The 21,760-nt window shown below is 33.7% G+C and overlaps 1 protein-coding gene across 1 annotated transcript in view; it reads right to left on the minus strand.

The window, feature by feature from the left end:
* The window catches only part of PCLO (piccolo presynaptic cytomatrix protein), a 187,349-nt gene that overhangs the window by 47,273 nt on the left and 118,316 nt on the right, over nt 1–21,760 (minus strand). The window contains exons 16-19 of the mRNA XM_007445653.1: nt 20,142–20,235; nt 18,842–18,913; nt 17,108–17,288; nt 15,310–15,504 (exon numbers count right to left, since the gene is read on the minus strand). Of these exons, the coding sequence (XP_007445715.1) occupies nt 15,310–15,504; nt 17,108–17,288; nt 18,842–18,913; nt 20,142–20,235 (542 nt within the window). The remainder of the gene's footprint in view (nt 1–15,309; nt 15,505–17,107; nt 17,289–18,841; nt 18,914–20,141; nt 20,236–21,760) is intronic.

Below are 21,760 nucleotides of genomic sequence, written 5' to 3' on the forward strand. Positions count from 1 at the left end.
CTAGGTGGTCTCAGTTTCCTCATTTGAAAATAATGGGGTCAGTAAAGCCCCCCTCATAAGACGGTGATTATGAGGAGTGAGATAAAACAGGATCTCACTCTTCTTTGTCTTGTGATTTAATTTGCTGTACCCCCACTTCAGAGCTTTACGGTCAATGGCTGTTTCCCACTGAACAGCGCACCTAGTCCCAGACAATGAATTCACCTTGATTCTTTTCTAACTTTAGATGCATTCTAGGCTGCAAAAGTACTTAAGAGTCTCTCTCCTCCATAAATACTCTCCTTCTGTTCACTCAGGAGTTTCTCAAGCAGTTGGATAGATCCACACAACTGGGTAAAGAGTTGATAATCATTTAATGATTCTAAATTGTCAACATTTTTCTTAAGGAAATGTATAAAAACACAATGAGAATCCAGTGGAGTTTTAACCAATATACCCAAATAAAGTGAAAAGCATAGATAATGTGAGGAAATCATCTGAGGGCAGGAAACTCTCCATCAGATTAGCCAGGATCAAGTCTTGCAAAGGCTTTAGCTTTTCCTCACTTCTTCCCTTCTATTTCTGAACTAGCAGTTTCTCTAAAGCCACCAGAAATTTTCATACTATCTATTCCAGTGAGAGTAGGATTCCTTTCCCAGAACAGAGAAGGAAGAAACGTTTGATAATTAGTCAGTTCTGTATCAGTTATCTATAAATTGGGAATAGCTAGTTAGAAAAGGGTCTGAATCCTGTTAAATAGCCAGTCACCAGTGAATTAAGAGTAACTCATAGGACTAGATTTCCAGGAAAAGAATAATAGTCATAATGTTTGTTTAATATTTTCTGCAACTTATGTAGAAGAAACCCGGCTGACGTATATAGTGTTAAAGACCTTTCAAAAGGATAAGTTAAAAAATGTAAAGGTAATATGACTGATATAAAATTATGAACATTATAAAGAATATTAAACAGTATAACCAACAACATAATGAGTCAGATAAGTCAACTGATTGTAAACAAGGAAAAGCTATCATACCTTTTGATTGTCATTATGTAATACAACCTACTAGACTGTTAATAATTTTTAGTATGATATTGAATGTAAAAATTTAATTTCATCAACTGGAAAATCTCAATATACCATTTTCAAAGACAAACCTTAATTAATAGACATTAATTTTAAAATCAATTTATCTTTACTAATTTAAAACTTTTTTTATCCCAGAGCAATCTCACAATACATCAAAATATCCACATTATAGAAATGATGTCTTCTTATTTATATATCAAAATATCCAATCTTTTCTTTTGCAAACTTTGATTTTACCTGATGCAATTTCTAGTTCTATTTCTCTTCTGGGAAATTTGAAAAATGTGAACAGAATGTAAAACAATATAATAATAGAAAAGGAACAAGGATAGAAATAAATTTAAGGAAAGCCAGTTTTGTCATATTGCGTAGGTGAATAGAAATTTCATTTGGAAAACCTGTGCAAGTGTTGTCAATATTTTAAATGCAAACAAATAATAGTTTATAAGAAATATTACAAGAAAGAAAACTAAATATAGGGAACATATACATATTTCAGAATAAGTTTAAGTCTACCTTAACATCTTTGCAAAACAAAATTACATGTAATGTTGAATCTAAAGAAATTTGGGGCGGTTAGGTGAATAATTCAAATGAGTCTAGATATTTGGCATTGTATCAAAACATCTGGTGCATGACTGAATTTTTTTATACTTAACCTGGTATGTAAGCGTAGAGATAGATAGCCTGACATTTAGTTAGTTTCTGAAAATGACTTAAACTAAAATGCAGAGTGGATCTTCCCTGTACAGGGCTATATATACATAGCATAAAATGAGATTAAAAATACAGAAATGGTGAGGTTTTGATAAGCTGGTGCTAAGAGTCCAAATATTTTAAAAGTTCTTTTGCAGTTACTTGAAACAACACGTCTATTTGCTAATTTATTTTAATTGAATCAGCCACCACATAAGAAACCATCAACTCAATTAAACTGAACTAAATCTGTATTACTGCAAACTTCTTAATGAATAAATTGCTTTTAGGATTTAATATTGGAGGCCAGACCGTATGCAGTTTCAAGACATCTCACGATTTCAGTCAATTTCTTTAGTTTGCCTCTCGAAGTCCTTTATCATCTGCTTCTTTCCATATGTACCTCCCATAATTTTCCTTTGTATACACTTCACTGAAGCCCATTCAGACCACTCACTCTGAATCCCTATGGTTTGGCTTTTTTCTCCTGAGCTCCAGCCAAGCCTCTTCTTTCCAGTGTTGTTATACCCTCCTCTGACCCTGTCACTTTCTCATATCTAAATTATACTCATCCAGAAAGGCTCAGCTCAGATAGAACCTGCTTCATACATTTTCCTCATCTTTACAATGAGAAGTGAACTTCTTTACCTAGACTCTCATAGCACATAATTTTTGTCTTTTATGGCAATTGTCACTTTCTATCTTTAATTGTAGTTGTTACATTCATGTGGCTATTGGAAACAGAACCTACCTATGTTTGCTCCATGGTAGCATTCTTAAAGGCTTAATCCTGGGACTATGCTTAAGCAATATTTAATAAATTGATAGTAAAATTATAATAATGATAACATATTAATAATTATTTCCTTTAACCAAACAACTTAAAACATCTGAGTGATTTAGTAGATTTTTCAGTTTTAATCCAGTTCTGTTGATACAAATCAAAAAAATCTCATCAAAGATACCACAATATAGGTTTTTTTAACCCCGCTTTCTTTGTCAATGAAATTTTGGGTAACCTAGGTTTTTTTGGTAGCTTGTAAAATCAGAGATTCAACTTTAATCTGTCATACTGTATATAAAAATTTGATCACTCAACCAGATGTTCTGTTATATCAATTCCCTCAAAACTGGTTTGACTGAAAGAAATATTTAATGATAGTACATAAAACATGGGAGAGCATAGACTTGTGAATTAAATAAATTCATAACTGACAGTGAATATTATATATATATTTCTAAATTGAAGTGACAAAGTAATTTGTATGGTAACATTCCATAGGAGGCACTAGATGGTGCTAATACAGACACTAGTACTTAGGCTGATTGCACCTCTTGGTATACAGAGAGGTGGTGAGCTCCAGTTTATATTTCAGTGTAATGTCTCTCTTTCTATGTTCTTGTAGAAAATATTATTTTAAAACATTAAAACTAAATATGACTTTCCATAATTTTATGATTTCAAAATTAACAATTTAAAAATATTCTATCTGCTTTATTTTTCCAAATCTTGAAATCAGAATTTCAGAAATCATGTATTATGTACCTGTGTATTACATATGAAAATATTTATTTTACATTAGAATTGAGTTTTATTTAATAATGAAAAACATTTTTGGAGCCATTTTCTTAAAGAGTTACATTTTGGGGGGGCTACAGTCTTTTTGAATTTTTATTTGTACTATTAAGTACCAACTAGAAAAAAGAATGTATCGTATAAACATGTGATGGAAGAAGTCCACTCCTACAAAGAGGGTCCCCATACGCTAGAAGAATAAATACTAGCGTGTTGAATAGTTTTGTGACTAACTTATTGAGGGGGCATTTCAGGTAAACAGATTTTATTTTCAGTGAGGCAATTCAATCTGTTTTAAATTATTCTTTGACCTCTTCATTTTCTGCAGCTGCTAGGTGGTTAGAAAACATTTTGTTTTATTACTCCTCTGTGGCTAACCTTAATTAAGCCTGGTAGTGTCTCTTTGACTGAACATCTGTCTTCAATTAGTTTGCTCTGTTGATTTTTCCCCTCTATTATATATACATACTTCAAAAATGCAGAACTATCACTGGGCCTACCACACGATGGCAGCACAATGCGCAAAGTCTCGGATCAGAATTGTAGATGATTTTATAATTGTGGAATCATGGAAATTAAAAGCTGGTAAGGACTCTAAAGATAACCTGTTCCAGAACCATCATCTTGCTTATAGAAAAACTAAGCCCTGGAAAGTTTTAAGTGACTTGTTCCAGGTCACAAATCAAAACTGAAAAGTGCTCATCCACTTCTCTATCACATTGAATTGTCTCAAATCAAGAGAGGTTTGCCTACCTTAGAATTCAGTGCTTGGAATGTATGAAGCCTCACTTCCATTGGTTTTATATCTTTGGTCTAGCTCAAAGGTATTTCCAAATATTTCAGGAGTAATTTATTATGTAGGTAACCTGTAATTTCCCCAATTACTTGGTTGATGCAGTATTAGTATTATCTTCACAGATACAATGTATAGGATTTTAGGATCAACTGCTTGAAATTAAGAGAAAACAATCAATAATTCTTTTGTTTATTCCAATAGTATAATGATGGAACTGAAATAACTACCTGGCTATTTTAGAAATTATATACTTATAGCAGGCTTTTTTTTTTTTTTTTTTGGTTCTTTAGCTAGTTTAACTTTAATTTAGCTGGTATTAACTTTAGTGACCTTTTCTACTTTATCTCCTTTACCTTTCACTCTTTCTATTTATCTATCTACCTTTTATTATTGCTGTTGTTTTAGTTGTTATATTTACTAAAGAGACTTTGCAGTTTTATCTCATTTGTTGATTGGATTTGGATGTAGCCCTGAAAGATGTCAACTTTTAATTTCCACTGTTACCAGCACTGTTGGTAGGTTTCCCCTTGAATTATGTTCAATAACATTTTTAGGTTTTCTACTATCATCCAGGGGCATTAAGAAGGGGTGCTGCATCTTACAAGGACTTTAGAAATTTAATCTACTTTTTTCTGAATTTACTTCAGTATATTCATTATCCAATTTGGAAAAATTTAAAAGAAGACACTAGAAAAATGGCATAGGTAGCTTCAAATCAACTATTTGTAGGAATGTTCACATACCTCCAAATTACAAGTTTTCACAAATAAACGTATTTAAAATAGGCAACTCTTATTTCTACAATATATCAGTCATTTGTAAACCCTTAGGTGGGGCCAGTGAAAGGAAGGATGTCATTGAAATACTTTTTAAATGAAAAATTATTGGTGATTATATTACCTCTCTCCCAGGGTCGCTGAGGATGAAATTAACACTAACACTCGGCTTGGTCACTCAGAAAAAATAATTATATATATCACAAAATTATAACAAACTTATAAAAATCAAAATATGTCCCTCAGGATATTCCATATTATTCACATAGTAGCTTCTTTCAGAGAGGGAGAGGAAGATGTGATGCCTCTATTTTCTATGTCGTGGGCAAGGTGGTAAAGCTTTAAATCACGTTCGCACTCTTCCCTCTCCATCCATGTTGGCCTTACAAACTGACTTTTTCAAGACATTTTAATAATCAGTTCAATCTTTTTTGAATCTAATGCATCACTATTTTGCAGGTGTCTCCCATTCACTCCCTTGCTTTACGGATAATAGGATCAATGATCACTTTAGGGAACAAAAGTAACAGCATATAACTTCAATACAACACGTGTTTGAAATGAGAGTAAAGTTAGCTTAATAACACGGTAGAGAGGAATTTTTTCTTACATAAATACAATATGTGATGGCTCAGTGCACTAGTTCTTGCATTTATGCTATAATGTTGCCTTTTAAGTGCGTCTTCCATTCTAAAGGTGTTTTTGGTTCAGAACTTATTTTGGAAGAAGACACTTAAAATAAATACAGTTTAAGTGGGGACCAAAATTTCAGAGTAAATAATGGATAAAAGTTTGATTAAGACATCACAAAGAAAGTAAATTCATTTTATCTTTAATAAGTTTAGTTTATAATTCTAGCTATGTCCAAATAAATAGAATGAACAAAGAGTTTATCAAGGACCAAGTTTTGGTTTTGTGCTAAAAAATGCTAACACAATTAAGATCTTTACCTTTAAATAACACAATAAAAATCTTTACCTTTAAAAGATTAAGAGTAAGGAGAATTATATTTGACAGAAAAAAATCTTCAAGATTTACATCAATTTTTCAAGGGCAACTCAATTTTTCAATATTTATTTCATTCTCCTTTGAAACTGAAATATTCTCTCTCACAGTTTGCTTGCAAAACAAGTGGTCCTGTTTGAGTGAAAGTAATTATAAAAATAGTTTTGAAAAATGTTCTTACATAATCCTGAAACTGATCACCTAGATCATGAATACTAAGATAACAAGGATATTATTTTTAAACGGAATCCAAATAATTTGATTTATATAAAAATCCTGCCCAAAGGAGACATTTCCAGTGTAAACAAATACAAATTAATAATAGCATACTGATTTACATGGCTCATGCTACAACGAACACTGAGTATTATTTTTCATATCATTCAAATGTAGTCAGTGGCCATAAAGTAAAGAGGAACTTGGACAATTATTTGGTAAACACATGTCCAGTCCCATGGAATACAACGTCTCTAATTAATTTCATTAATATTCCTACCTTCTCCAAATAGATCATTTTCAAACACTTTCTCTCCTCCTATACTTGGTTATATCCCAGTGAACTGTAAAGATTACGAGAGAGAACCAGACCAGAACAAATAACAAAATAATTTTATTTTTAGATATTTCTAAACATGATGGTGTCTGTGCATATAAACTTAAGTCAATGACTGCAATGTTCTACTTCAATTTCAGTTGAAGATAGACAAAAGTCATGCTTTTGTCATTCTTCAAATTTTTCCCACATATCTTTAATCCGTTATTTGATAAATATTACTAGGATGGGATATTTATGGGGACAGTGATTTTTGTCTATTGTGTCCACTGCAGAATCACTAACACTTTGAAGAGTTTCTGAAACATATTATTTATTAAAAAAAAAAAGTGTGTGTATGAATGTGAATAAATGATGAGCAACTAATAGGGGTAATTCAGATAATATTTTCTGTAAATGATAAATAACACATTTTCAGAATTCCCTTTTTAGCTTTAATTATTTAAAAACACAATAAATTATATGTTTGAAATTAAGGATCAAGGATTAGGTAAGAGGTAAGAAACTTAACATTTCCTCAAATTTGAATCAAAGTGATGATCTTCAGTGTTTCTATTGTTATTTATGCCAACAATGAATTTGCAAAGTATAGGACCACTAATATAGATAATACAATAGAAGATTAAAGAAACAAATAATTTATAAATGTTTTTCCAATAAATTTTATCATCAAAATAAGGACACAAATAAAATGTATTCTACCTTTATAATACTCCCTCTCATTCTACCTTAGGCTAGGAACAACTTGATTAAAGTTGACAGACAACTTTCCAGGCAAACTGCAAATGTAAATAATGAATATGGGCATATAATCATAACTTAATCTAAATCATGCCCAATAAAATATTTAAAATAAGAATATAAAATGAAAAATCATTTGTCAATCTTAAATTATAAACTAACATTAAATAAGAAAAGAAAGTAGGGGTTCCAAAATGCAATACAAGATATAAAAGGCATAGAAAATTTAGAGGCAAATATGATAATTATATCTTGTAAGAAATTTCTAATTATCCAACATCATTGATTATTGGAAAAATTGATTGTACCCAGGTATAGATCAGTGGCTCTTAAATATTTTGGTCTCAAGACCCCTTTTCCAGTCTTAAATATTGTTGAATTTCTTAAAGAACTTCGCTTTATGTGAATTATATCTATCAATATTTATCATATTCAAAATTAAGAAAAATTTAACATAAGAAGTTGACAAATACATATTCCATTAGCCATCAAAGCAATGATGTCATGACATCTCATAGAAATATAGGTAAAGTCCACTGCACACTAAGGAAGGAATGAGAGTAAAAAAGGCAAATAACATCTTAAGAGTCTTAAGAATTTTTTGACCTTGTAGAGTCCTGAAAAGGTCTCTGGGACACCTAGGGATCAATGGACACACTTTGAGAATCACTGGTCTACATCTACAGTGATGAAAATGAAGTATGAACTGTGAAAATGAAAAAAAAAAAAAGAAACAATTAGCACCAACCTTTTTTGATAATCATCTTAAACCAGTATATACATGACAATCATTCTATGGTGTCTTTTATGTTTTTATTTTCTGCACTAAAAAAATCAAGTTCTAACGCCTTACTTGAAAAGATTTATTATTATTATTATTATCATCATCCTTTGAATTTCTCTAAGCTTCTTCAGAATTTGTTTCACCCAGAACTTCACAACTCCAGAATTATAAGGTCTGAGTTAAATAATATATGTATCATAAAAATTTGCTTGTCTGTTCTATTTTTGCCTGAAAAAACCCCACAAAAACTATATTACACAGAAATTCAGAGTAAATAATGAAATTTGGCAGGCATAAAACAATGCAAATTCTTCCCAAAACGGCTTTTCTCTACATTGTCTCTTCAATTTTCTTGTACATTAATAGTTGGATGGAGCCAAAGTAGTTATTTACTTTAAAAATGTCAGTAGCAATGAGAATGCTTTACAAGAAACTAAAAGTATATATAGAAAGTGTATATATATCCATATAGAAAGAAACTTGAATTGTGTAGTATAAAAATTACATTTTCTCTCTCTCTAGATTCTGACCTCATTTTACCTAAAGATCAGATAAAAATATGTGACCAGTATGTGTAACTGAATCACTTTGCTGTATACCAGAAACTAACACAACACTGTAAATGAAATATGCTTCAAAAATTTTTTTTAAATAAAAATAAAAGCTATAAGATCTCTGGAAAAAAATAATATGACCTATAGAACTTAAAATAATGTGGTTTTTAGTTTCAAATGTCTTAATGAGGAAAAGTAGATTTTGCTTCTGTGTTCTTTTAAGAACAAATAAAGCAGAAGTAGAAATTTTATTCCATTGTCTTTCTTATGTTTAGAAATAGGGACCTACCTCCTGACATTTTTTCTAATTTTTTTTTTGGCCGCACTTTGAGGCTTGTGGGATCTTAGTTTCCCAACCAGGGATTGAACCCGGGCTGTTGGCAGTTGAGAGTGTGGAGTCATAACCACTGGACCACCAGGGAATTCCTACCTCCTGATTTTCATCAAACATTTTCTTCTTAAAACCTTACCTGTTCTTGTTTGATTTGTATTATTAATATTTTGATTAGTTTCTGTTCAAATGATCATTTAATTAATTTTATCTTTCAGTATTTTAAAACACATTGAGGTATAAAGCTATGGTTCTATCTACATTATTTCTCTTTATACATCTGAAACCCGTAATACCCCAATCAAAATATTGCTGAAATGTTTTCATTTGAAATCCGAAAGTTTTTTTTGTCACCTCAATGATTAAAATATATATTTACAGACTCAACAAATAAAATAAAAAGGCTATTTTTCACAGTCTGAATCATTATACATAAAGATTCCTTTCATCCTATCCCATCCCCATATGTCCCCCTCCCTCCCAAAGATTATCTTGCACGACAGAGAATGGATGAAATATCATGATTTTACATAATGTAGTACATTCGGATGAAAAGTGGGAAAGAAATCAAGTAATTCATGGATAGATATCTGGAATTAGGCAATGTTGTTAAGCAGCTACCTATTAGCTTTTGGCATTCTTCCGCCTCTCCCCAGGTGGCACTTCACCCAGTTCCAGGATCCTTCCTACCCAGGCGATAACGTTCCCAGCCCCAAGCTCAGATTGTACCCTCTGTCCATGGTCCCGCAGTGTCCCCATCAGCCTTCTCATGTTCCATGCTTCTCATTTCTTTCCTCCATCAGCATTTACTTGCCTGTCTCATTTGCTCTGGGTCCTGCTCTCTGCTGGTAATTTGGTAAATTAACTTTTTAAAAATAAATTTGTTTAAACCTAAAATAAAATAATTTGCAATCAAAAAATAAGTTTAACTTTGTTAAAGACATGTCATAAATAGCATTTAAGGCACTTTGACATGTTAAAAATTAGGCCTTTCTCTTCTTGGATCATGTATTAATAGTCCCGCTCAATCATATAGGCCCCTGGTTAAATCACGTGACAAAGGCACAGAAATACTGAAGCCAAGTTTGATACTTAGATAGGCCAGTTGGTCTTGCTATTCAAGTCAGATGAAATGAACATAGAAGTCCTCAGTATGAACCAGTAATTCCTTACGTGGATGGCTTGACACACTCATGGCTACTACTAGAAAAGAACCAAAGTATCCATTGATGATACATCAGTGAATTCACCTTAGGGAAGGAAGGTGCATAAACAAGAGACCGTGTCATATGTTCAGAGCTATATATTTACTGTCTGTGCCTCTGCATGTGCAGCAGAGATATTTCTGGCAATGAATGTTAAATGACTATAGAAAGATTTGAAAATGCATAACCAATCTTTCTAAGACAATATGGAAACTCTTAAAAACCCCAAACTTTAGAAGAACACTTTGATTTTCAGAGACAATAAAGAAATACAACTCTTGCCCCCAGAGAATAGGCAGAAAACTTTGAAAGCTGAAATCCAATTTGATTCTCTCAGATTTTTGCTGGCTATTTGCTGCGTTCACATCATTACAGCTTGTTTTCTTTTTACTTTAAACTATCCAAAGTTTCCTTTTTAAAGCTTTTCTCTGCTGCCTTTCTTTTCTTTGCACAAACACATTGAAATGAGGAATGTTAAGTCTGTTTTTATTAACCTCTTACACACATTCCAGAAGACTTCACCTCCAAATGATCTCATTCTGATTTCTTTCCCTTTTGAACCCTCTCCTTTCCAGAAACAGAGAATGCCAAATTCCTTCTGATCAAAAGTGACCATCTGCTTCCGGTCAGAAGAGAATGGACCACTGATCAACTACTGCCTTTGTGACCAACACTTCTCTCCACTCCCAGTGCCCGCCCTGCTTCCCAACCCAGCCACCCATACCACTTGCCCAAGACAGCAGCTCTCACAGAGAGATGGCTTAGTCAGAGTTCACCACGGCAATATGGATAGGAAACTCTTCTTTGACAGGTGCCGCAAAAGAAAGTGGAGTTTCCAGCAGCGGTCTGTGGAAGTAGCTTCAGGACCTCCTCCTACAATTCGGCCACAACAAGGGACCTTCAGTCATAGTTCCTCACACAACTCAATGATTCATCTTCTTACTAACCTCTCCAAGCTCATCTTACTGCCCAGGGTGGAGGGATACTTCTATCCATCCTGTATGAGTGTTGTTAAACTTAAAGCTTACCTAAAATCTCAGCATCAAACAAAAACAGCTCAGGAATTTAAAAATGCCCTTAATATATATATATATATATTTAGTTGCTATGGAATGGTTTTAAAAAACAACCTATTTTGAAACTCTTTTCCCTGGTTGGCGTTACCTTCTAAAACAGCCGGGCCTATATTCCACCAAACCAACTGGCTTGGAAAAAAACATTTCCAGGGATTTCTAAATACAAATGGAGAGTTGTTTAGGTATCAGGATGATCTGGCACAAACTGTCTAAATCCTGTCCTTCAGGTTTCCTAGCATGCAACTAAACCCTGGAGGGAGAGAAAAAGTTCCTCCTTTCTTACTCCATAATTCTTACCTGACCCATATTTTCTGCTACTTCAAGCAGAAACCTGCTGAAAAGCTCCCCAAAAAAAAAAAAAAAAATATATATATATATATATATACATATATGAAAAGCTCTTTAGGGACAATTTCGTCACCCTTGATAGCAATGACTGCAGATGTACACACAACCTCCTCTACAGAGCCTGCTTAACTGCTGCACTCGGCTTGTGCAGTGGGAGGGTTTTACTTCCCTGGTTTGTGGCAGCTTAATTATCAGCCTTCAGAAAAGAGGATCAAGTAGGTAGACCAAGTCTAAATTGTATTCCGCCACAATTTCTAGCAACCTCTAATCATTTGTAAGGACTGGAGTGTAAACAGCAAATAAGTAAATGACAATTGTTTTTAGTGAAATCAGGAGAGTTTGATTTCAAAGGAGCCAATGTATTTAAAAAGCAAAGGCTTATCAGGTGCAGTCATAAACAAGGGTTAGATTGCCGATTCTGACAATTTCCAGGTATGTGTTCTTCACCAGTCATGCTGCCACACGCACACCCCGACTCTCTGGTGGCTCACTCAGAAAACAGAAATGAAAATATCTGCAACGAATCCATCACCCACTAGGTGTGTCAAAATGAGAAAATGGGTGATGAAACACTTTGCACAATGTGAAGAAGTATTCTAAATGTATGAGAATATCCATTAGAGCATTATTCAAAGAAAGGGAGTTAAATGCATTTTGCTGCAAATTTTAAGACCCACATCTAGGAAAACTAGGACAAAGTATCATAGGAATACTTAAATCATGATAATTAAAAATAGAGTGAACTAAGAGAAGCATTTGACTACTGTGACATTTACAATTATGAAATATTTGCGGTAAGAAATCAACTGAACTTATTTGATGGAAAAAAAGGAGAGAGGTGGAATTTTAAGTACTCTTGGACAGTACTAGTAAGGCTAACTAGAAAAGGGAAACTGCTTTGGTGATAGTCTATAAACTGGGCTGAGTAAACGCATATTCACAATTATCTTAATATTTAAGCTGTTTCCTTAATTGCCTGCTAATTCAAGGAACATCACAGTGGTTTGGCCTTTGTAGTGCCACATACATCCTCCATTGCTCCTAAATATCTTATTAGTTGGGACAAAAGCATATTAAATTGTAAAAATTTCTGAGAATACAGAGAAATGCAATAGGAAAGTACAAGTCTTAATTTTAGTTTGTGGAAAGTACAGAATCATAGAACCAAGTGTTTTACGGCTGGAAGGGACTTAAGGGGGCAAACACTGCTATCGTTTTTTTTTTAAATCCTTTCTTTGATATATGTTTTTGAATTAAAATGAAATTTAAATTTGAATTACAATGAAGATAATTTTATAATCACCCTGGTTTGATCCCTGTCACTGGCAATGAGTGGCATTCTTTCTTGGGGAAAATTCCACAAATTGTTGGTGTCAAGTTAGGGACAGATATTAACTTGCTTTCCTTCCTAACAAAGCCATGGAATCAAGTCTAGGTGCCTGTCCAGAGCAAGACTCATTGGATTTGTCTTCCTTTATCCAGAAAGCTGAGAAGATTGTGAAGTAGATCAGACGTGCAAGAAAGGAAGAGTGGAAGCATTGCCTAGAATAGCCCAAACCCATTATTTATTGACATGTTTATGTAAGCTCTGGTACTTTTATTTGGTAATAACTCCCCATCTATCTTATGTTTCCGACATGAAACTTTGTCCTGCAACTCAATATTCTATCATTATAGCTCGCGCTAGCAACGAAGCAGTAACTGTAAATTCTCTATTGCAAGGAATCAAATGAGAAAGCAAAAACTGACACACTCATTTTAAGCTGCATCATATAACAATGGCTCAGAACCCAGTGGTTTATGAATGAAATAAAGATACTTTATTTATTACACAGGCACTTGGATATTCACATGCCCAACACATCTGATACACTTGACAACTATGGAAACATGAGTGGAAAAAATGTGTTCGTAGGATCAAGAAAGAACTTTCACCATGTAAAGGTGAATGAGTGCATTAACAATTTTTTCCTTTACTTTCCTCTAAGATTTCCAAAATCCACTGAATTTTTTTAAAAAGTTACACTTGAAATAATATTCAACAAAAACTGATCTACATTCCAACTGGTATGCTAACTTGAATTGTGAGCAGTTTAAACTTTTATCACAGTGCAACATATTTATAGTCATGCTTGAACAGATTATGTTAGTAGCATGCGTTCCATTCTGCAATATGAATACTGTTAATCTATTTCCCAACAAAAGTCAAAAGATGCCCAGTGCATAGAAAAATACAAATCACTGTAGTCAATATATTATGGGACTCATCTTGGGACTTACACAGTGATGATGAAGTCCTGAAATGCCATGCCCACAAAAGCACATTAAAAAGTGGATAAACATACTTTATCAGACAATCTCTAAAAATTAAAAGATGAGGGCTTTAAATTTGGGGGATGTTCTTGCTGTGTGCTTTGAATAGCGCCTTTCTGCTCACCTCCTTCTGGCTTGACTGGTCCATCAGACATCACCTTCCTGAGGGCTAGCTGGCTTTGGTCTTGGTTGCCATTAGCTGGTGGAGGCAGATTATCAGACTGAGTTCTTTGAATGGGGAGGACTCCTGCTATGCTGTGTCTGTGCTGCTTCCTGGCATGATTAGACTGACCGCTTTTATGTGCTGCTGTGGTAGTGTGGGTGAAATGGAAACCCAGAGTATGTATCCTCAGATGGAACCAGCTTGAATGTTATTCATGCAAACAGAAGTGATCTTTTGCTCTATCGAAGTAAGTTGTGTTTTCAAATGCCAAAATGACACCACATGCACAGCACTAAAGGGGGTTAAAACTGGCTGTTTCTTTGGAAATGATGACTTTGGGAGATGGGGAGAACATTCATCTATCTCCGTTGTTTGCCTGATGCCTCTTGGAAGTAACAGTGCCCCTACATTTTTAAAGTGTCTGTAGTCACTAAGTTCTTATATAATTCTATCAATTGAAATTACAGCAGTTAAGATGGGTGAATTGTTTTGCTTTAATTGATATCTTGGCTTCCAAATGATTTCCAGTGGTTAGAAAGAAGAATAACCCTATAAATTCTCTTGTATCATATGTAAAGTGTGATCCAACAGAATGGACCCCACTGTGTTCCTTAATGAAGTAACATGGCCTCATCGAATATGCTTAGACATATATTAACACTACATACTTTTTTGAGAATATAGGAAACATTATTTTCTTTACAGAATTTTTTTTTCCAAAAGACTACAAAGTTTCTCACGTGGAAAGCCTCATTATTTCACATGCCTAATTTATTAAAAATTTTAAGCGTAAAATGTTTTTTCCATTTCCCCTAGGTTCTAGAACTTGACTTGGTTACATGACTCTTCTGCCTAAAATTTTTTAGTGTTTTTCAGAGGTGAGACTCTCATTGCTAATCTGCTCAAAATGCTTATGTGTGTGCCTTTTTTTGGTGTAATGCCTGGAAAACTGGCAGCCACTTGTGCTTATAATTCCTGTATTCTAAAGGATATTTAAGTGCACACAAAAAGGACACACAACATAGTTTTGCCTGCACACATCACAGACACAGCTACCAAATACTATGAGCCAGGTTGGATGGATGGTGGAGACAAAGGAGAAACAGCCAGTTTTATTTCATTCTATGTAAATTAAAACAAAAAAAGAACTAAATGAGAGAGAGCATATTTATGTATTGATACTGTTCCTACACAGACAAAGGGACAGAGAACAGAGGGAGCAGGGAAAGCACAAAACAAAGCAAATGGGGAAGGACAGCAGGAAAGAAAGGCAACAGATGAACATTAAGCTGCCATGCTGAGGAATTTATTTGCGTCTTTTACTTGGTTGAAGGCGAAGTTGTTGCACGGCGGCTTCGGCAGCGGCTATAGCAGCCCCTGCATCTTCCAAGTGGGTCTGAGTGACGCTGGTTTTGCTTTGACTGCGAGATGGTCCATGAGAGCGGAGATGGCCTTCGGATGAGGATTTCGAGCTACCGGGACTACTATGGGATTTCTCAATGGTGGGAACCTGCATGTCTGGTTACAAAAGGGTAAAACATGAGTTAAATTTGCTCCAGCATTCCTCCTGTCAAGCTGGGTCTCACGTAATTTGAAACCGTCTAAGATTTAAGTTAACTCTATTTCTTTTTTGGCGCGTTTATGCAACTGCTCACCATACAGCGATGTGATTCAGCATTTGGGAGACAATTTTTGGGAGGAAAGGCAAGAGGATGATAATCTTGAGAAGAGAGGCTTGAGAAGAGGAATAAATACACTCTAAGTAGTCTCATATAAATGAATATATTAACTCATAGTTTCACCAAGCAACTCTGCTAATTCTAGTAGGGACCAGGTAAGAAACAATAGGCTGACACTGCCACAGGAGGAGTTTTAAGTAAAATTCCTGGAGGAAGGTGTGTGAGTCACTGAGATACATGGAGTGGGGACTGTATTATATCATCATCTCAGGTGATTTTAGAGAATGTATATATAAGATCACACATTTACTGTGGTAGTCATAGAGAGAGAGGTCTTTATACCAATCATCTTCCAGAATGTTAATTAGTACAGAGCTGATCTGGCTAAGTGGAATCCAGAAATGATCTATACAACTCATAAGTAATCTATAGCACTTATTGTAGTCAGTGGTTTATTGTATCAACTCAGTGGCCTCCTGGACATGACCTCAGTTTTTCATCTCCTAGAACACTTGCATTTCCAATCCAAGTTGCAAAGAACCACTTTTCAATTTTCTGTACTTCCTGAGAAGAGGCGAAAAGGAAGGAATACTCAGATCCAATATAAAAAATTTTGTTTAATATTTATAAATAGCTCAGCATATCCTGGAAAGATACTACATGGTTCTCTCATACAGGCAGTTAACTCATTTTAGGATGAAGATTACTGTTGTGTTGTAGGATAACTGGTTAATGAAGCTCCCAAAGGAAAAGCTCATTCCAATGGGAAAGCTGTGCATATTGCCAAACCCAATGTATGATGCTGCAATTAAAAAATAATAATAGTAGTTAAAAAAATCATAGAATTAGTTTGAATGCACCACTTAGGAAAGGTTTAAGTAATTTTCAGCATACCAATTGTTTTGATGACATGAGGAAAATGTTTTTGATATAATTAAAAAGCAGAATGCAAAATTGTTTATGTCCATATATTACATATATGATTTATGAGTAAGAATATATGTATGACAAAATAGGGATTTAAACAGAAGAAACATGCATAAATGGTAATGATGATTATGTCTAGTCAATGAACTGTTGAGGATTTTTATGTTTTCTTTATGAAATACCCCAACGTATTTTATAAAGTCATATTAACCTAGATTTTGAGAGCTGAAAAAGACCCAATAGCTCATATAACCCAACCTCCTCTGTTTTATAGGTTGAAAAACAGAGAACCAGAGAGGTGAAGATCACAAAGGCATCAACCTAATTATGAGCTGATCTGAGACTAAAGCCCCTTTCTCCTGATTCCATATCCATTACTCTTTCCATGATATTATATTAAATATTTCCCAATATAATACCTTTCAAAAGATATTAAATATACAGGCACTCATATTCAAGAAGATACTGAGTGAACAAACAGACAAAAGCTTTTTTCTACTTGAAATATCTCCTACCCTTGGATGGGTCAGGGAAGATACCATGGCTTCTGCTTTTGATGACAGACGGCTTTGGGGACTGCTGGCTGCTTTGACTGGAATGGGACTTGCCATGATCAATGCTTTCAGTCTGTTCTTTGAGAGGATACCACCTAGGTGTGTTATCGAGGTGAGATGTGCTAGATAAATCAATCAATACCTGGAAAAAAGTGCAATAAGTGAATAAAATTTATGGATTAAGCTGTAATTCATTTGTTGTTTTTTTCTGTGATCTGAAACCTATTCAAGGACATAAGTCAAAGGATATAGTATAACCTTCAGGATGATGAGGTCTTCCTCATTTTTCTTCACCCATGATAATGAGAATGTCTTGTGCATACCAGATGCTGTATAAATGTTTGGTTAAATCGAACCGTATGACATCTCTGACTATTAATTTTGGAGATGATGTAAAACGGCAGAGTCACAAGTCAATCTCTTTATGAAATAAAGTCTTCTTTTGTTAAATGGACACATGATATTCTTAAACTGGGCTAGTGTTGTTTTGCAGATTGTTTGATTTTAGTAACAAGAGGGACAAAATGAAAATGGCTAATTTTCAATTACTAACTTATTCCCTCTATTTTAAAACATACTTTAGCTCACATTTGAAACAGAGATATTACCAACAGTTTACAATAAGAAAGCGCTGTATCATGGTTTAATTGGCAACATTTTTTCTTTCTTAGTGGTACATAAACAATGGTGCATTTTATAGTAGTTGGCATCTTATATTTGAGCAGATATTAAAAAATAAAACCACACAATGGATATATACTTTAGGTTCATGTGAACAATAAATTATAAGGACTTCAATAAATCAGCTTTTTGAAATAGGACAATAAATCAGATATAACTGTATTCTAGAGTAGTCCTGTCTAAGACCAAGATTAGTCCAAGTGGCTATACCACATGGAGCCTGTAGGTGAAGTTCAAATGATCTAGTTTTGATGGGAAAAAGGTACAGAGTGTAGGAGCCAAACAAGACCTCATGTCACCTAGACTACTCATCTGTTTTCTATTGTCTCTATCAAAAGGATATTGTATTTTCTAGGTGTTATATATTTTTGGAGATTTATTTTTTTAACATTAATTCATAACTTCTGCTTTAAGCAAAGATCACTAAACAAAATATGTATTTTTGGAATATGATAGATGAAAAATATCACAGAATCTGACCATCCTGCCACCTTTCATAATTAGGTTACATTCCTTGTGAATTTATAAAAATTGTTTTTACTGTTTTCTCCTACTCCTAGTTTTGCTTCTTAAAATATTTTGAGATGTTTTGTGGGACACTTAAAAGAAATATGTAAAATGTCACATCAAGTCATTCATACGTGCAACGAGGAATAGCAATTAAATAAACTGAAAATGCATTTGAAAAAAAATCCAGCTCATTTTATAATACAATAAATTTATCTCCAATCTTTTACATAATCATTTGGATTCACAGCATGATTATATAACTTTCTATCAAAACAATTAATATTTCATCTTGCAAATTAATTAGAAAGTACATTAAGTGGTATAGTGAAAATTATTTCTCCAGTTGCTATTCATCTATTCAGAGTCATTTGTAAATAAATTCTATCCACCAAAGAATTTTATCTAGAAATAGTTATCTTATACACTTAAGAAATATGCTTTCCATAAAGATTTAATTGATGGTTTATAATGAAGCAAATAAAAAAAAGGAAACCATAGGCTCACCTCACCAAGAAAATCATTGGAAGAAAATCTATCATAATCCCAGACTGTCACTTCCAGTGTTTTCTTCTTGAGCTACAGTTCAAAACATAATGTCATTAACCTCATTTCTCATCATAAATTTTCATTATACTCATATAATAGACTCATTTATATTTTCATTCCTTGAACTCTTTCCGCTTATGTAAAAATACTTTATATAAAACTGTATACTTACATTCAATATTATGTAAACTGTCAATCATTTTGTGGTCCAACCAAGTATCTGATCATAAGATACCTCACTATTTTGCAAAAAAAAAGGGTGATTTTTACTTATTTCCTGTTATTCTACCCCTGCCCATTATTAAAAGTACCAAGCAGAATCTATATATACTCTTTAAATACATGAAATTCATAGGTTACAAAAATGTCTAGGTTATTCAAAGTATTTGGGTTATAGTTTTTTGTTTCAGTAAATTGCCAAAACACATTAGTAGCACTGTCTTATTTCTGCAGGTGAACTTAACTTATTTTAAATTCAAGAACCCAGATTACAATTTATATCCAGCTTCAACTTCATAGTCAAATTAGAAATCTTCCAAAGAATAAATTAGAAACCTCATTTTGAAAGACAACTCATTTGTAAATTGTCTTCATGGATGTCTTCTTCCTATTCTATTTGTATTCTTTTCTCTCTGAATTCATCTTCAAAAACCATCAGTTATTTTCTATTATTGATACAAAGTTATGACATGAAGATTTTCAGAAACACATTGATGCAATTTTGCTTAGAGTCATCTATTTGTTGTGATAATCCTTTACACTAGTCTTCTTTACGCTTTCTTCTGTACAGTTTAGTTGCACAATGCCAGATCCTTAGGAGGCCTCAATTTAGAAAAGAGATGATCCCTAAATTGTTGCCAGGAGGGGTAATTCATTTCAGTGCATCTGAATCTTATTTTTTCTTTGTTTATGAAAGTCAAAATACAGCTAGCTGGAAAATATTTTCCCTCAAAATATGATAAATAGAGCCCAGTCTATTGAAATATTTTATTTTGAAATAAGCAGTGGAAAATGTCCCACTAGTCTTATTCATTTTGTTTATTTTTTAGCTGTTTTGTCAAAATGTGCACATTTTCTTTCACTGTATCTTCGAACTGCACCCAGTTCCTTTTACTGGCTATATTTCTTGCATGTATTTTACTTAATTTTTTTTTGTTTGTATGGAAAAATTGATATGAATCACAATCTTTCAGTAATTCTATCATCACTAATTTTATATTAGCCTGAATCTGTCATATAGAAAATAATCATTGCATACCTGTTCCATGGAGATACTTTTATAAATTACTGTTTGATTCCACTCAGGATTAAGACTTTTCTGAACATATTTAGTCCTTCTCTTGTACTCAGCACTGAATTGGAAAAAGACAAAGAATTACCCTGATTATTTACCTTGACCGATGACTTCACAGTCAACCTGAAGGGCATGCAGACTTTTAAAGGTATTTTGTTTTGAATCACTATGTAATCGTCTCATCATCCTCATGTCTTAAACTGTATTTTAAGCTGAATGCACAATGATCAATTTAAAAATATCTTGGATGCCTTTAGTTTTATTTTCCCTAAGGTAATTTTTTTTTTAAAGAAAAGCTTTTAGGTGTTCTAACTAGAATACAATTTTACAAATCTTAATCTCTCCTGAATGTGTGAGATAATTACATGAACTATATAGTAACGTCAATATCTTCTTGTCCTATAAATAATAATTTGATATTTAACTTTCCAATAGTTTTGCAACTGATCATGTCAGCAAAGCCAAATGGTCTTTCAATTCATTTTTTTCTGTAAAAAGCTGAAATAACTGTACTGACTGAGGAAAGGATGAAAAATGGCTGTTGCTATAGCTGAGATTCCATGAACATTTGTTACCTTATATTTACAGTAGATTTTGACACTCTTGGTAAAGTAGAATACTTAATCTAGTTATGAAACAATCTTAATTAAATACAAATTCTTGGTTTATGTCAATAGCTTATGTTACAAATGATGAACCAAATCAAAATTTTTCCTCATGCATTATAACTTGGGGCATTTCAGTTTATCCTTGACTCTTCCATACCCTCTGATCACCAGTTAGAAGCTTATATCTTACACGTTTAAGCATAACTTATTTTCAAAACTTATTCTAATTAACTCTGACAAAACATTTATAACTGGCATCAACCAGCTAATGGGGTTGGAATTATGGCTATTTGCTATGAGCCAATGGTGCCCACATAGACAAAGCTTTTCTCTAACACTCACTGGCTTTTCCCAAATTTTCTGCCTAGAAAACAAACCTATTTGTTTGGGGTCCATTCACGTGCCTGGACTTCATAAACCACCTTACCCTAAAGGTACTGCATCCTGACCCTGGATCTGTAGTTCTATTCCCAACTGCTGTCGGCAGACTAACTCTTGTTATATTCCTGGTCTCAAGCATTGCCCAATTCTGGAATACCTACTATTGTTTCCCAGATGCTAATTTACTTATTCATCCTAGGTAAAACTATTAAGAATCAAGCTCCAGTTCACCACTCACTTTTAGAGATGGGTCTACAGCCAAGTATCTTTTTTTCTCCCTCTGGCTTTATTCTCTTTCTTATCAGACATACACAAGGGCAGTAATTTCCAACATTGACTGCATATTAGGATCACTTTGGGATCTGAGCTCCCAGGGTGGTAAGTGGAACAACTAGCATGGCACCCACATCCCCCTGCCCTTCACCCCCAAGGAGAGCCTTATTTAACAGGTCTGGGGTGAGGCTTGAGCATCAGAATTTTAAAAATGATCTAGGTAAATCTAAAGTATTGCCAAGATTGAGAACCACTGAGCTCACGTCTCCTAAGACCTCACATTTCAGCCACTGTGAACTAAATCCAATTTAAGAAATGAAG

The sequence above is a fragment of the Lipotes vexillifer genome, unplaced genomic scaffold, assembly GCF_000442215.2.
Source record: "Lipotes vexillifer unplaced genomic scaffold, Lipotes_vexillifer_v1.1 scaffold3006, whole genome shotgun sequence".
NCBI lineage: Eukaryota > Metazoa > Chordata > Mammalia > Artiodactyla > Lipotidae > Lipotes > Lipotes vexillifer.